General features: G+C 33.1%; 1 protein-coding gene and 1 long non-coding RNA gene across 2 annotated transcripts in view; one reads left to right on the forward strand and one right to left on the reverse strand.

Annotated features, from left to right (window-relative positions):
• LOC143074176 (lysine-specific demethylase 2A-like) overlaps positions 1-17,396 on the forward strand; it is a 39,982-nt gene that overhangs the window by 15,730 nt on the left and 6,856 nt on the right. Inside the window, exons 5-9 of the mRNA XM_076249724.1 lie at positions 3,345-3,517; positions 11,542-11,648; positions 13,893-13,986; positions 16,089-16,242; positions 16,857-16,972. Coding sequence (XP_076105839.1) covers positions 3,345-3,517; positions 11,542-11,648; positions 13,893-13,986; positions 16,089-16,242; positions 16,857-16,972 — 644 coding nt within the window. The remainder of the gene's footprint in view (positions 1-3,344; positions 3,518-11,541; positions 11,649-13,892; positions 13,987-16,088; positions 16,243-16,856; positions 16,973-17,396) is intronic.
• LOC143076552 (uncharacterized) lies at positions 7,022-9,490 on the reverse strand. The gene is made up of 2 exons (XR_012978691.1): positions 9,323-9,490; positions 7,022-8,795 (listed from the first exon to the last, which is right to left on the reverse strand). It is a non-coding gene; the product is annotated as an uncharacterized LOC143076552 (long non-coding RNA).

Genomic DNA, 17,396 nt, shown 5'->3' on the forward strand with positions numbered 1-17,396 from the left:
ATACCATATAGTCAACTTGAAAAGGTCCCGACGTACTTTTATTTTTTTTTTATTTTCAAAAGATAATCATCTTTCAAATTTAAATTATAAGCAGTACTTCTTGTTTTATAAAAAGAGCCGTTTTGTGCAATTTAACTCTTGCCATTATTGCCTCAATCGACAGAAAATGAAGTTGTAATATAATATTTCATAGGAAGTACAGCAGACGTTATAAGAGAATAATATTGAACAAGGTCTTTATCAATAAATAAGTTACATAACCTTTTTTACGGCGTATACGTATGGATATTGGCGTACTTGTTTGTCTAGAAGTAGAGCTATATTGAAAACACTTTGTTCGTCTGTCCTATCGTCTAACTATATGACAAGTTTTAACGTGTGTACACTTTCTGATCTGTCTGTCTGCAATTAGTGTACATTTGCCGATACTTCAATTTTTATTGTCGAGCCTGCAACTTTTGTTGCAGAAAGCTCGACATAGGGATAGTGATCCGGCAGCGGCGGCGGTGTTAGCTCACTTCTTAAAACCTATATATTTTAGAAGGTGGATGACCTGGATGCTTTATATTTTGTATATAGATGCCTTATGTTACGAAGTTTCCGTCAGTCACATGTCCATTGTCCTTGACCTCATTTTCATGGTTCAGTACCCACTTGAAAAAAAAGTTCAGATTTTTTGTAATGTTTAATTCTCTCTTTCTATAAGTAATAGGATAACTATATTTAGTATGTGCATACCTTGCAAGGTCCTCATGCCCGTCAGACAGTTTTCACTTGACCTCGACCTCATTTCATGGATCAGTGAACAAGGTTAAGTTTTGGTGGTCAAGTCCATATCTCAGATATTATAAGCAATAGGTCTAGTATATTCAGTGTATGGAAGGACTGTAAGGTGTACATGTCCAACTGGCAGGTGTCATCTGACCTTGACCTCATTTTCATGGTTCAGTGGTTATAGTTAAGTTTTTGTGTTTTGGTCTGTTTTTCTCCTACCTTTATGCAATAGCTTTACTATATTTGTTGTATGGAATGATTGTAAGGTGTACATGTCTAGCGGGCAGATGTCATCTGACCTTGACCTCGTTTTCATGGTTCAGTGGTCAAAGTTAAGTTTTTGAGTTTTGGTCTTTATCTAATACCATATGTCATAGATTAACTATATTTGGTGTATGGAAATATTTTATGATCTATATGTCAGTCGTGCAGGTTTTATATGACCTTGACCTGGTTTTCACGGTTCATTGCTCAGTGTTAGGTTTTTGTGTTTGGTCTATTTTCTTAAACTATAAGCAATAGGTCAACTATAGTTGTTGTATAAAAGCATTGTTAGCTGTACATGTCTGCCTGGTATATGGTTCATCTGACCTTCACCTCATTTTCATGGTTCATTGATCAATGTTTAGTTTTCTTGGTTAATGTTAAGTTTATGTGACAGTCAATAAAGCTTTATATTTAGAAGTATCAACATAATCAATGATTAGTAAAGAAGGCGAGACATTTCAGTGTGTGCACTCTTGTCTCTCTATACACTGAAGTACAATAGGGACATGCTTATACAATTAAGAAGACGTGGTATGATTACCAATGAGGCAAATCTCAATCAGAGACCAAATGGCTAAACGACTATAGGACATCGGCCGGCCTTCAACAATGAGTAAAACCAATACCACATAGTAAGCTATGAAAGGCCCCTACATGACAAATGCAAAACAACTTAAACGGGAAACTACCGGCCTGATTTAAGTACAAAACAATGAACAAAATACAAATATGATGAAAAATACCAAAAGACAGCGTTTCATTACAAGCCCTTTTAACAGCATGTGAACGGGTGTTTTCTTGTTTTATTCTATTCATAGATGTATCAATGGTCTATAACATCTAGTTTCATATACAAAAAGAATACAACCAATTAAACAAACTAACGTGTGACAATTCTGCATCTATTGGTAATATTTTGCTTAAATTCAAACCAAAAACGACACCAATATATATTTTTTTGAAATTTTTTAACGGACTGTTATTGACAGTTTTTCTACATACACATACAATATTATATGTTTTCAAAATATCAATTAAAATCAGCAATTTTTTTTTATGTACCAATTTCGAGTCCAGAACAGGATGAGACACTCTCTTTATTCATTATTTTATTTACGAATAGGGGTGTTATACGACCTTGTCTACCAATGAGGGTCTCGCACATGTAGTCGGTTTTGTTATTTCATTGATAGTCTGTTAAATTTGGCCTTACAATGACAATTCTCCGTAATATTTGGAGGCTGCCAAATGCTAAACAAGAAAAGAAAAAAAAGACACAAAGTTAACTATTTTGATTCTGATGTTTTTCAATTCAAGATAGTATTATTTACTTCAAATTCATTGTCAATAAATGAAAACACCCTACACACCATAGATTTTGTTAATTTTTTCTCATTTCTTTAAGTTTCATTAAAATAACATTTGGATATTATAAATGTACAATTAAATATTTGCCACTGGACGTTAAGCACCTACCAATACTCATAATTAGCTATTGCATGTCGTTTTGTTCTGAATTGTGTTATTGGTAAAATGTTTTTCAGCATGTTATAGTTTAAGCAACAAATAGTAATGTTATACTGTCAGTACTCTCTTCTGTGTCTATCACCATTTCTTCAATTTCGTCATGCAAAATTGTATTTGATTTATTTTTGTACATCTCAAGTATTTCCTTTAATCTCACTGCTTTTTGGCGGATTTCTCCATCTTTTAGAAATGGCATGGCCACTTTTTTAGCAGGTACTTTTTTGAAATTCGCGCAACCGAAATTAATGACTTCTTTTAAAGTGACGTCGGGAAATGTTAACGTTCTTATTAGAAACACGGGAAATTACAACGTTCTGGTTACCAACATCGCAAAAACATCACGAACAGCATTGAGAATGTTATTATTGACCCCTGCTACTGTATTGTATTCCCCATAAGTGTAAAAAAAGTGTCCAAAATCTTTTTTCAGATGAACTTGAAATTTGAGGCCAAAACTGGGCCTTACCGGACCTACTCCTTTAATACAGGATATATCTAAGGGACGACATCAAAAGATCGATGTAGAATAAAACACTTAAATCAAATAGTTTGGGGGTGGGGGGGGGGTCAACATTGCTGCAAGTTTTGTTAATCTAAAATCGATTTTACATATATCCCTATTGGTCAATCAATTTTTCCCAAATTAAGTTAAGAGGAGGGGGGGGGGGGGCAGTGAAAAAACTATGTAAATTAAGTTTTTTATCCTTCATTGAACTTTTGATGTCGTCCCTAAATTGGCACATTTTGTAACTACTGATTATTATATTTCTTTGCAGGGAGTCGGCGGATGCTTGATGTTATGGATGTTAATACTCAGAAAGGGATTGAGATGTCCATGAGAGACTGGGTCCAGTATTATGAGAATACTGAAAGGTCAAGGTTATTAAATGTCATCAGTTTAGAATTTAGTCACACCAAGTTAGAGAACTATGTGGAATCACCAGCTTTGGTAAGTTAAAAGAGGGGCATAAAGGGGGGTATCTGCACGGAAGAACTCGAAATAAAATTGCCATTTCACGATGAAAGAACAATTAAAAATTTCTTGCACGTCGATCTTTTTACCGATTTCACGAAATAGGGTGAATAACGAACTTTTTTCACAGCTGCACATGAAATAAAAATGATAAAACACGTTGCACGAAACTAACCCTTTACCACCCTCTTAAAAGTCAGTTACATTAAAGTCTATATTTAACTGAATATGTAGCTATTATTTTGTCTGCCTTGCAACTGCAAGACGTAGGGCTAACAATCCTGTAGTGGATTTGATGGCTTGAACTTTTTGTATAAAGCTTTATATTTCAGATGGTATAAGACATAGATGCTTCATACCTTGTATGCAGATATCTTATTTTACAAAGTTCCTGTCTGTCATTTGTCTATTGCCCTTGATCTCATTTTCATGGTTCAGTAATGGCTTGAAAAAATATCATATTTTTTTGTGATGCGAATTTCAGATACTATAGGCAATAGGTTAAATATAGTTTGCATATAGACAGATTGTAATGTCAGCTGAATGTGCAAAATGTCTAACACACTGGTTTTATCTGTCCTTTTAAAACCTTTATTTCATGGATCTTTGAACAATGTTAAGTGTTTGTGGTTTGGTCTTTTTCTAGTGTACTTTAAGCAATGGAATTATTGTAACATGTACATGTATGTCTGGCAGGTTTCATATGACCTTGACCTCATTTTTATTGTTCAGTGGTCCATGTTACTTTTTTCATGTTTTTTTCCCCAGTTTATCAGATGCATTAAGCAATTGTTCATCTATATTTGGTGTATGATTTTTTTTTTAAATTTCTGCTCGTCTGTATGGCAGGGTTCATCTGACCTTGACCTTGTTTTCATGGATCATTGGTCAATTTTCAGTTTTTAACCGGATTTTTGTGACAAAAATGTCAGTTATTGATTTAGGGATGTACGACGGGCGGGTGGGCTTCAATCAAATGTTGTCCGTGCATTAACTCATGAACCGTTCAACCAAAGCTTTTAAAATTTTAATATGTTGTTACTGACAACTAAATGAAGGTCAAGTTCAATAATGACGATTTTGACTTTTACCGTTCAGGAGTTATGGTTCTTGAAAGATTGAAAAATGGAGTTTCCAGTCGTGTCCGTGCATTTATGCATGAACTGTTCTACCTAAGCTTCCCAAATTTTAATATGTTGTTACTGATGACAAAATGGAGGTCAAGATCAATAATGGTGATTTTGACTTTTACCGTTTAGGAGTTATGGTTCTTGAAAGATTGAAATATGGAGTTTCCAGTCGTGTCAGTGCATTTACGCATGAACTGTTCTACCTAAGCTTCCCAAATTTTAATATGTTGTTACTGATGACAAAATGGAGGTCAAGATCAATAATGGTTATTTTGACTTTTACCGTTTAGGAGTTATGGTTCTTGAAAGATTGAAATATGGAGTTTCCAGTCGTGTCAGTGCATTTACGCATGAACTGTTCTACCTAAGCTTCCCAAATTTTAATATGTTGTTAATAATGACAAAATGGAGGTCAAGTTCAATAATGATGATTTTGACTTTGACCGTTCAGGAGTTATGGTTCTTGAAAGATTGAAAAATGGTGTTTCCAGTCGTGTCCGTGCATTTACGCATGAACTGTTTTACCAAAGCTTCCCAAATTTTAATATGTTGTTACTGATGACCAAATAGAGGTCAAGTTCAATAATGACGATTTTGACTTTTACCGTTCAGGAGTTATGGTTCTTGAAAGATTGAAAAATGCTGTTTCCAGTCGTGTCCGTGCATTTTCTCATGAACCATTCAACCAAAGCTTTTGAAATTTTTATATGTTGTTACTGATGGCAAATTAGAGGTCAACTACAATAATGACGATTTTGACTTTTACCGTTCAGGAGTTATGGTTCTTGAAAGATTGTGAAATGGCGTTTCCATTCACGTTGTTGCATTTACTCATGAACCATTCAATCTAAGCTTTTCAAATTTTAAGATGTTGATACTGATGATAAAATGGAGGTCAAATTTGATATTGACGATTTTCACTTTCACCATTCATCAGTAATGGTTCTTGTGATATTGCCAGGACACAAATAAATAATAATAAATCCGGTTTGCTGTCGTTGTGACAGCCTCTTGTCATTGTTTTGTCAGTTAATCAGATACTATAAGCATTAGGTAAACCATATCTTGTGTATACAACATTTGCAAAGTGTAAATCTTTGTCTTGCAGGGTTCATGTGACCTTGACCTACTTTTCATGGTTCATTTGTCATTGTTACTTTTTATTTTTTTTCATTTTTCTGTTTATCAGGTACATTTAGCAATTGTTCAACTATATTTGGTGTATAGAATTATTAAATCTACATGTCTGTCTGGCAGAGTTCTTATGACCTTGACCTCATTTTCAATGCTCAATGATTACGTCATGGTTTTGTTGTTTTCCAGGTACATTAAGCAATAGTCAAATATATGTTTTGAATGGAATGTTTGTAAGGTATGTCTGTATGGCAGGGTTCACTTTATCGTCACCCCTCATTTTCACTTGACTGAGGCCATAAAAAAGAATAGGTTTGTTTGCCCTAACCCTACTTACCTAGAAAAAAAGCTGCCTACTCAAAATCTTTTATTTTCCTGATTTGAATAAGTTTTTTTTTAATCAGATAGGCACAAAGACTAATAAACATCAAATATATAAAATATCGTTTTGTGGGGAAAAAAAGAAAATGCCTACCTACCTACCTACTGTCTCAACCTTTGGGTAGGGTTTGGGCAAACCAAATATTTTTAAGTGTGGCCTGATTCAAGAAAAAGCAGGCAACTTTGAATTATAATTGTCTCATTGGAAATCATACCAGATGTCCTTATTTTAATAAGACATTTCAGGATGTGCAAACTTTTTTAAACCTCAAGGACAAGAAAAGTACTAGTGTGTTTTAGCCTAGATTTGTATGTATTCAGTCAGGAATTCAATTGAAACATGTGTCAGAAAGGTGTCAAACTATTTCTGTTTGAACTCATCCTGGTTTTCTTACTATAGCTGGAAACTTGATGCAACATGTAATAAAGCTTAGCTTTATACTTAGGACTATCAACATAATATCAATGATTAGTATAGAAGGCGAGACATTTCAGTGTGTGCACTCTTGTATTACTACAGGTGGAAACTTCATGCAACATGTACCATGTTTACTATTGGTATTGGTGACATTAGAAAATTGAACTCCCTAAAATTTGAACCTGGGTCAATTTTCCAACCAGTGGTGAAATGAGGAAAATAATAGGACCTGAGTGGTGTTATTGTCAACGCCATTGTCCTATAGATATTATTCATATTTAACATTGAATCCTTTGATTCTCTAATTTAACATCATGGTGGCTAACAAATTGGACCTCAGTATTTTAGATTTTCAAAATAATGGTAAGATCTTAACACAGGATATGATCAAAAATAACTGATGACAGACTCAACTAATTTTACTGATTCTGTGTAATATTTAATAAAAATATATACAATTTACTTATTGTTGTACATGTATCAATGTCAGGTAAAATCATTTGATTTCTTAATATAAATTTTATCCAGAAGACAAATTGAATTTTGTCAAGTTTTTGCCACTGCTATCACAAATAAAACCTGAAGACTCATTTTTTTTCAAACAAATATATTTAGGATACTCCAATCCATCACTAAGCAGTACTTTACTCTCCTTTCCATCTTTTGATATAACTATTATTCTATGAGATCCCTCATCTGCTACAATAATGTTACCATAAGTATCTGTACAAAGTCCATATGGTCCTGATAAATCCTGTTTATATTGCCAGATCTGTTTACCTGATTGATCAACACAGTATACTGCTTCACCATCATAGTCACTATAGATTACCCTGTCATTAATATAAACAAGGTAATCCAGGTCTGATTCACTCTTAACTTGTATTGACTTCAGTGTATTTCCTTCCCAGTCTATAATACGGATTTCATTATCAATCAAACCTACAACAAGAGAATTATCTGATGATGATAATCCCCTGCATTGTTTGTCTAATGTGATAACTTTGGTTACTGTTTCTTTCTCCATATTAAAAATCTTAATGGCTTTCACATTAGGATAAGTTACGGCAATAGTGTCCTGATTGATCTGTGTAACACTAAAAGCTTTACCAGGTATAGGTAATTGTTTCTGTAGTTTGCCATCAGGAGTAAGTAGGTTAACTTTGTCATCCCATTGGACTATTATAAGTCTTCCATCCATCAGACAAATCATGTCGTTTATGGCCTGCCTAATATTGATCTTTATCTTTTTCTCAATGTTGATGGTCATGTTGTTTATGTTTGATTGTTCTTGTGATTCTACTTGTGCTTCCCTTCTCACACCTGTCTCTTTCTTCTAATCCATATCTGTTTTAACAACAGTTAATTCTCCTAAGGATCCTAACTTTTTTATTATCTTTTCTACTTCATTATTTTTCTCCATTTTGATGGTAAAATCTTTTGCCCTGTCGTCTTTGTCCAGATTATCTATGTATCGTTGACATTGATGTACTTGTTGTTCAATCTGATGTACACCTAGAAATGATTGGAGTTTTGAGGCATGGGGTATGACTGTATGTAACTGGTCTTGCATTTTCTTTAAGTTTTTCTGTTTTTCTCCAATTTCAGCAATTAAATCTGTGGCTTTTGATTTTTCTTCATTCAAGATGGTATCTGCCTCTTGGCATATCTTCTTCTCTAGGTGGATTAAATGTTTATCTATTTCATTGCGTATTTTCACAATGAATTCTTTAATGCTTTCATATTCTTGTTCTCCTCTTTTAATGTTTTGTGATTTGTTATTTACAATTTTACCTAAGAGTTGTAAGATGGAGTTAATTTCTTTCTTTGCAGATTCTTTAGATTTTTCAATCTTGGTTTTCTCCACAACGCTAGCTAAACTTTTTATTCCGGTACACTTTGAATGACTTTTGGAAATACATTGATCACAGCAAGGCATTAAATGACTGGGACAATACAAGTTAAGCTGTTGACCATGTTTGTCACATTCTGTTCTAATAGCTTGGACAGATGGTTTATAATTTTTGATATCAATAATCTTATGATCACGTGACAACTTAGATCTTTTGTGATGACCAGAACATGTTGAGCATAATCCTTCATCACAGTTGTAACACCAGATATCAGCTTTAGTGTTTACTTTTCCTTCTATACAAGGTCCACATGGAATAGGTTTACTGGATGCCATGACCTGAAAATTTCAAAGATAAAAGTTATATTGCTTTATTGTCAAGGTCCAAATAGTTAATGGTGAATGGATGGTGATACTTGGCCAGAAATGACCAATGTAAAAAAATTCAAAGGAGAAAACTAACACACTGATTTATGGACATAACAATGAACGAATGTATGATCTCTATGTTTCCTGTCCAATAATCTAAGGAAATTTGCCTATTTCCAATGATTTTTTCGTGGAAATATAATATTAGTACATGTACAACTTGTGACGTCATCATAAAACGCAGGAATATGATTTTTCAACAAAATGGTTTATTTCCTACTTATCACTGTATTAGCTTTAATTTATTGTGATATTGCTCAATAAATCCTAACATGAAATTTACGCTAAAAAAGGGGGCCATTTTAGGACCTTACCCAACTTACTCCTCTGAACAATAAGACATATTTTTTACAATGTATGGACATAGGTTACATACACATTACTCTGCATTTTATACCTAGTCATTAAATAAAATAACTAATAATTTAACCAAATACCTGTTGATTTTGTTATGACAAAAGTTTAGTTCTCTATCACCATTTCTTCAATGTCAACCAACCAGGAAGTTATTTAGGACATGTCTATACCTGATTCAGCTTATTATTAAATATTTAAATGACATAGAAAATAATTGACCCAAATTATAAAAGTTCAAAATATTTTTTTGTCATAAAGACATTTACAGGATTTAAATTTTCTAATAGAGAAAAATGGTGTATGTTAACTGGGGCTATTATACTAACAGATGTTTCTAAATCATTGGCGGATCCAGGGGGGGGGGGGTCTGGGGGTTGGAACTCCCCCTTTTTTTTTGATGATCATTGCATTTGAATGGGGACATGTGGTTGGAACCCCCCTTTATCGTGGGTTGGGAACCCCGCCCCCCCCCCCCTTTTTAAAATGGATGGATCCGCCCTTGTAAATAGTATTTAATACAGAAATATTCTTTTTGAAGAATCTGGATATATTTTGTTTCTCATCTTATCTGTAGGTTGACAAAATATTTGCTATTTTGTATTATAGTGTGATTTTGCTATAATTTAAACCTTTGTCTATATGTAGAAACAATGTTTTCTATACAATAACAATTGTTTCAGTTTAGGAATCATCCTGTCAATAAATAATTCAATGAGCCTCACTAATAAAACTAAATAATTTTTTTGTTAAATTACTATATTTGGCTTCCACACAAAGTCTAATGTCTAATCTATTGACTTTACTAATCTTTAAACAAAACCCACCAGTAACCATGGTAACATGTACCTGAAAATAATAGAAACAAAATAATAGAAAACATAATAGTTAAAATTGTTGCCCTGCCTGCCACAAAAGTTGTTGTATGTGAAACAAAGGGATTAATATCTGGAGTCGGCATAAACTATTAGTAAATTGTATAAAGCTAAATATTTCAAAATGTAGAAGACCTAGATTCTTCATACCCATACCTGTCAACTGACCCGTATTCTGCGGGTGTGACCCGAGATTTTCTCAATTTTGAGGGATCACCCGGAACACCCGCCGGGTCATTGAAATAACCCGGGAATTCCGAAAATGACCCGATTTCACCCGTATTTCTTAGCCTTGAGATTGATTTCATAAGTAATATTCCTTTGAAATACCCGCAAATTCGTAATTCTTCCATGAACAGGAAGTTCATCTAGCTATGTAAACTGTCAAATTAAGTGACCCATTAAGTGCATGGCTTCACTTGACAGCTTTGGTGTCAAACACACTGTTAATTAACACCAATTACCTTAGCTTTAGGTCGTAAATAAATTGCACCATTGGTTTACAAACTGAACTAGAGTTACTTCCCCTTATTTGTCACCATTCAAAATTATTCCTTATATTTACGTTTTATGGGTGAAAAAGATTAAATCATAAAAATATAAAATTCAAATACATATTAAAAAATAACTTTTCATTATTTTAATACCTTCAATATACAATTTTTTTAAAAAAAGTTGAAAAATATTTTTTATGTTTATACTTCCTTAAACTGTATTACTATATTTTATCATAGTCTAATTTCTTTGTTAAATGTAAAAGATTATGGTTAAAGGCTACATAGTCAATAGTCTCAAACATATAAGAAGTACATTAAATTCTAGTGTTTGATGATTGTAGTATTTTTTCTCAAAAAGTAAAGCACATAAGACTGAGTTACAAAAATTTATAAAAATCTTTAAAAGTGCAATGAAATAATATTTAATAAGATTTAAAATGACTTTACAAAGTGAACATGCATTGATGTTTTGGTATCTTTGATATACATTATAAGAAAATGTACCATAAATACTGAAATTCAGCTCGAAAAAGTTTGTACGCGTTATGACCCGAGATTTGATTCTTCAATGCAGGTCATGACCTGCATTTTCATCGTCACAGGTTGACAGGTATGCATACCTTGTATGCATATTCCGTATTTTACAAAGATTCTGTCTTTCATTTGTCCATTGTCATTGCCTCATTTTCAAGATTCAGTGACTGCACCTGAAATATCAGTGATTAAGTTACATGACTATATAGTTAAAAGGTATTTTATGGTCATTGTAAAGGGTTTAGCTCCTTCAGGGGCACATCCAGCCATTTGAAAAAAGGGGGGGGGGTTCAACTATATTACCCCATTCAAATGGATCCATCACTGTACTGGTTAGAGTATACCATATTGCTTGATGTATGGATCAACTAAAGTTGTTTGTTTTTTTCTTTGTAGGTCAGACAAGTGGATTGGGTGGACACAGTATGGCCAAGACACTACAAAGATTGTCAGACAGAATCCACTAACATAATTGACAAGATGAAATACCCAAAAGTTCAAAAGTAGGTTTAAATCTTAGGCAACTTTTCTACCATCAAGATTTTAGTATATGACATTACTTCCACAGGCACTCGTCTCAGAAAAATAGTTTCGGTATATAGGGAAAAAAAATTCTAAGACAAATGCCTGTGGTTAATTCATCTAGTGTTCTGATCAATGGCTAGACTAGCTGCTCTGTTAGAATGCATAACAATTGTTTTTAGCGACAAAAAGAGAAGTGGGATTTCTAGCATTAAAAAAAATAAGTTTTCTATTACCGAAAAAATGGGCATGTGGACCGACATTTGTTTCTTGTGATACCTACTATGTACGACTCAAGAAAGTTACAATTGTTTTTGTCGAGTCTGATTTTTGTCACAGAAAGCTCGACATAGGAGGATTAGTGATCTGGCAGCAGCTTCATATTTTAGAAGGTGGAAGACCTGGATGCTTCATACTTTGTATATGGATGCCTCATGTTATGAAGTTTCCGTCAGTCACATGTCAAATGTCTTTAACCTCATTTTCATGGTTCATTGACTACTTGAAAAAAAAGTTAAGATTTTTTGTAATGTTAAATTCTCTCTTATTATAAGTAATAGGGCAACTATATTTGGTATGTGCGTACCTTGTAAAGTTCTCATCTCGTCAGACAGTACCTCGACCTCATTTCATGGATCAGTGAACAAGGTTAAGTTTTAGTGGTCATGTCCATACCTCAGATACTATAAGCAATAGGTCTAGTATATTCAGTGTATTGAAGGACTGTAAGGTGAACATGTTCAACTGACAGGTGTCATCTGACCTTGATCTCATTTTCATGGTTCAGTGGTTATAGTTAAGTTTTTGTGTTTTGGTCTGTTTTTTTTATACTATATGCAATAGATCAACTATATTTGGTGTATGGAAATATTTTATGATCTTTGTCAGTCATGCAGGTTTTATTTGACCTAGACCTCATTTTCGCCGTCCATTGCTCAGTGTAAAGTTTTTGTGTTTTAGTCTTTTTTTTTCTTAAACTATAAGCAATTGGTCATTTATATTTGTTGTAAGGAAGAATTGTTAGCTGTACATGCCTGCCTGGCATGGTTCATCTGACCTTGACCTCATTTTCATGGTTCATTGGTCAATGTTTAGTTTTCTTTGTTAATGTTAAGTTTATGTGACAGTTGTCATAAAGCTTTATATTGAGGACTATCAACATAATATCAATGATTAGTAAAAGGCGAGACATTTCAGTGTGTGCACTCTTATTGTCAAGAGCTTTTGATTTTGCCATTTGATTATCATTAGGGACATTATGTTTTGAATTTTCCTAAGAGTTTAGTATATTTTATCATAGATATAAGAAGATGTGGAATGAGTGCATATGAGACACCTCTCCATCCAAGTTACAATTTATAAAAGTAAACCATTATAGGTCAAAGTACATGTATAAGTTTGTGATTAGGTCATTTCAATGGGAACCATTAGTGGTAGGCCAATGCTGATTAGTATACAGTTGCATAAGCATTAGCACATCTTAGTTCCATGACTAATATTTGGCCCTGCCCTCTAAGTCATGGTCTATTGACTTTGAAACTTTTGCTTAGTTTTTTCATGTATTAGTTTTTGATTAGATTAGTTTAAAATGAAATGCTAATGTTAAGTGAATGATATTTGGTATGCAAATTTTTTTGGCATTTGCAAGTATCATTTCCATGGGGCCACAATCAAAAATATTTTGGTTTGCCCAAACCCTACTCAAGGTTGAGACAGTGGGTAGGTAGGTAGGCATTTTTTTTTTTTAAAGAAATTGAAGTATCGGATGTTTATTAGTCTTCATGCCTATCTGATTAAAAAAAAAACTTCTTTAAATCAGGACAATAAAATTTGAGTAGAAAGCTTTTTTCTGGGTAGGTAGGGTTTAGGCAAACAAACCTATTCTTTTTTATGGCCTGGGGATCATATAGCCCCAACCCTCATCATTGTTAATTGACTGACACTTTTACATAGTAAACAAGTTTGTGTTTAGGGTTGGTTAAATGAAACAGCTTACAATAAGTCAATGGTTTTTGGTATGCAGTTGTATTGGCATTGGCATATCTCATTTCCATGAAGATTGTGTAGCCATGTACCTTCAGTCATGGTTTATCGACTTTGATTATTCACAAAACTTACATGTTAAAGTATTGCTATTTTAATTTCAACATTTGCAATATTAAAATAACAAGGTGGGACATACGTCTGTGACAACATTTTATATTATATATATTAATATTTTTTAGGTATTGTTTAATGAGTGTGAAGGGATGTTATACAGATTTCCATGTAGATTTTGGTGGTACATCTGTATGGTATCATATACTACACGGGAAAAAAGTAAGTGCTAGTAATATAGACCTAAGAAGATGTGGTATGAGTGCCAATGAGACAACTCTCAATCCGAGTCACAATTTGTAAAAGTAAATCAATCTAGGTCAATGTACGGTCTTCATATGGAACCTTGGTTCACACTAAACAGCAAGTTATAAAGGGCCCCAAAATGATGTGTAAAACCATTCAAACAGGAAAACCAACGGTCTAATCTACACAAAAAATGAGAAACACTTATGAACCACATTAACACACAACAACTACTGAACACCAGATTACTGACTTGGGACCGATGCAAACAAATGCAGTGGGTTTAAACGTTTAATAGGTACCAATGTTATGCTTTATCAAAATCCCATTATATTTATAATATTGTGAATTAAAAAAGTCTATTTTCACTTGAAAGCCTATGATCAGGGTTATAAAAAGAATTACTAATCCAAGAAATCGAATATAGAAAAAAAATGTTCTATGTGAGACTGAACAATACTAATAATTAACTCGTGTGCTGCACACATAAATGAATTAATGTGCTGTTTGATCACCAGTTGAATATTTATGTTTAGTTGAACTCTTTGATTTGTTTTTCTAAATTTATTTTGAATCAAGTATGCACTATTGCACTTAAAACCCTATTGACACAGCTATATTAACCCTATTGACACAGCTATATTAACCCTATTGACACAGCTATATTAACCCTCTTTACACAGCTATATTAACCCTATTGACACAGCTATATTAACCCTATTGACACAGCTATATTAACCCTATTGACACAGCTATATTAACCCTATTGACACAGCTATATTAACCCTATTGACACAGCTATATTAACCCATTGACACAGCTATATTAACCCTATTGACACAGCTATATTAACCCTATTGACACAGCTATAATAACCTATTGACACAGCTATATTAACCTATATTCCAGACCTTATCTTTACCCTATTGACACAGCTGTATTAACCCTATTGACACAGCTTTATTAACCCTATTGACACAGCTATATTAACCTATTGACACAGCTATATTAACCCTATTGACACAGCTATATTAACCCTATTGACACAGCTATATTAACCTATATTCCAGACTTTGTCTTTACCCTATTGACACAGCTATATTAACCCTATTGACACAGCTATATTAACCTATATTCCAGACCTTATCTTTACCCTATTGACACAGCTATATTAACCTATATTCCAGACCTTATCTCTACCCTAATGACATTATGACACAGCTATATTAACCCTATTGACACAGCTATATTAACTTATTGACACAGCTATATTAACCTATATTCCAGACCTTATCTTTACCCTATTGACACAGCTATATTAACCTATATTCCAGACCTTATCTTTACCCTAATGACACAGCTATATTAACCCTATTGACACAGCTATATTAACCCTATTGACACAGCTATATTAACCTATTGACACAGATATATTAACCTATATTCCAGACCTTATTTTTACCCTAATGACACAGCTATATTAACCCTATTGACACAGCTATATTAACCCTATTGACACAGCTATATTAACCCTATTGACACAGCTATATTAACCTATATTCCATATCTTATCTTTACCCTATTGACACAGCTATATTAACCTATATTCCAGACCTTATCTTTACCCTATTGACACAGCTATATTAACCTATATTCCAGACCTTATCTTTACCCTAATTACTAACAGAGTTGCAGTGAAGTAAAGATATGAAATGATGTAATTTTTTTTAAAATAACCATATTTAACAAAAAAATCTATTTCTTGTATTGAAGATTTCATATCAAAGTTGCAATGATGAATCTAACTGTTGTTGACAAAGAGGAATAACTCTAGTTAAAAACTTTTGTTTAAATTTGTTCCATTGCTTAGTTTAATATAAAATACAATGTAGTTCAAAATGTCAAATGATAGCCTTTGATTTTTATGTGAAGATTTTCATCACAATTTTGAACTTTTGATATGCAACACACATGTACAGAAATGAAATAAAAGAAATAAAATGCAGTTATATCCACATTAAAAAGAAATAAACAGCACATGTACATACAAAGTGGATTTAAATTGTTTCTGTTTTCAGGTATTTTGGTTAATTCCACCAACACCAAAAAACATGGAAATCTACTTAACCTGGGTGTTGTCAGGGAAACAAGGTGACATTTTCTTGGCAGACAAGGTTGAGGGATGTGAAAGAATTACATTGCATGCTGGGTACACTTTCATCATACCATCAGGTAAGTAGTTACCACGGAAACTGAAACTATATGTGTATTTCAGTTAATGGTTTAAGTGGTACACAATTTATTGCAAGTAACACAATAGAGCTTTAGAAAAAGAATATAGATTTTGTAAAAGAAAGAAAGAGTTTGATAATCATTTGTTTCAAGATATTTCACAATGGATTTCTGTTTTGAATAAAAACAGCTGAAAAGAGTTCAGTTTATGTTGATTGAAAAAGACGGCCCGTTATCAAAGAAAGGCATGTACTTGGGCAAGGATTGATTGATTGTTTGCTTAATATTAAATACTGACAATCATAGAAAAGTCTGATTGGTGTCTGTCTTTTGATGACAAACCACTGTGCCATGAGATGCACTACCTAGACCATTTAGATGTTGGGGCCCTTCAAGATGTTGGAACCTTAGTGAATATTAAAAACTTTAGACACATGCTTCATCTTGTATTTTTTAAAGATTGAAACATACATTAATGTTTTCCTCCCTCATTTGTCAAAAATTCATATTTATAGAAATAAAGATATTTTACTGACGTATTGATAATGGTATGAATGAAATAAATATAAAACTTGAGATCAATATAACCTATAATACTTATTATGTGTTTTTAGGTTGGATTCATGGAGTTTATACACCTGAAGACTCTCTAGTGTTTGGAGGTAATTTTCTTCACAATTACAACATGGAGACCCAGTTAACTGTGTCTGATATTGAGGACAGAACACATGTAAGTAATTTCTAGTGGATTTTGTTGGTATAAGTGAATCACGAAATTAAATTTTCATCGAATGACACATTCCCTATAGGCGTGTATGCAAACTTGTGCAAAACCACTTAATTAAATATCCACCAACTTGCAAGTTTTCCACGAAATTGGTCGCACGAAAATAACTGAATCCACAGTATCACATGTTCAATAAAATTGATATCAAAAGTTTGAATCGGCAAGATTTTTTATGAGTTCAATAGTCAGCATCGATCAACTATTGTACGTGATCTTATGTTTGATATATATATATATATACTTTTAATTAGCATAACAGTAAACATTTCAGATTATCCTGCAACAATTGCTTAAAAGTTAACTCCCTTTTTAATTCCTTATTACTTTATCTGAAATTACAAATGGCCACCATACCTGCAAACTTTTC

The sequence above is a fragment of the Mytilus galloprovincialis genome, chromosome 5, assembly GCF_965363235.1.
Source record: "Mytilus galloprovincialis chromosome 5, xbMytGall1.hap1.1, whole genome shotgun sequence".
In the NCBI taxonomy this organism is placed as follows: Eukaryota; Metazoa; Mollusca; class Bivalvia; order Mytilida; family Mytilidae; genus Mytilus; species Mytilus galloprovincialis.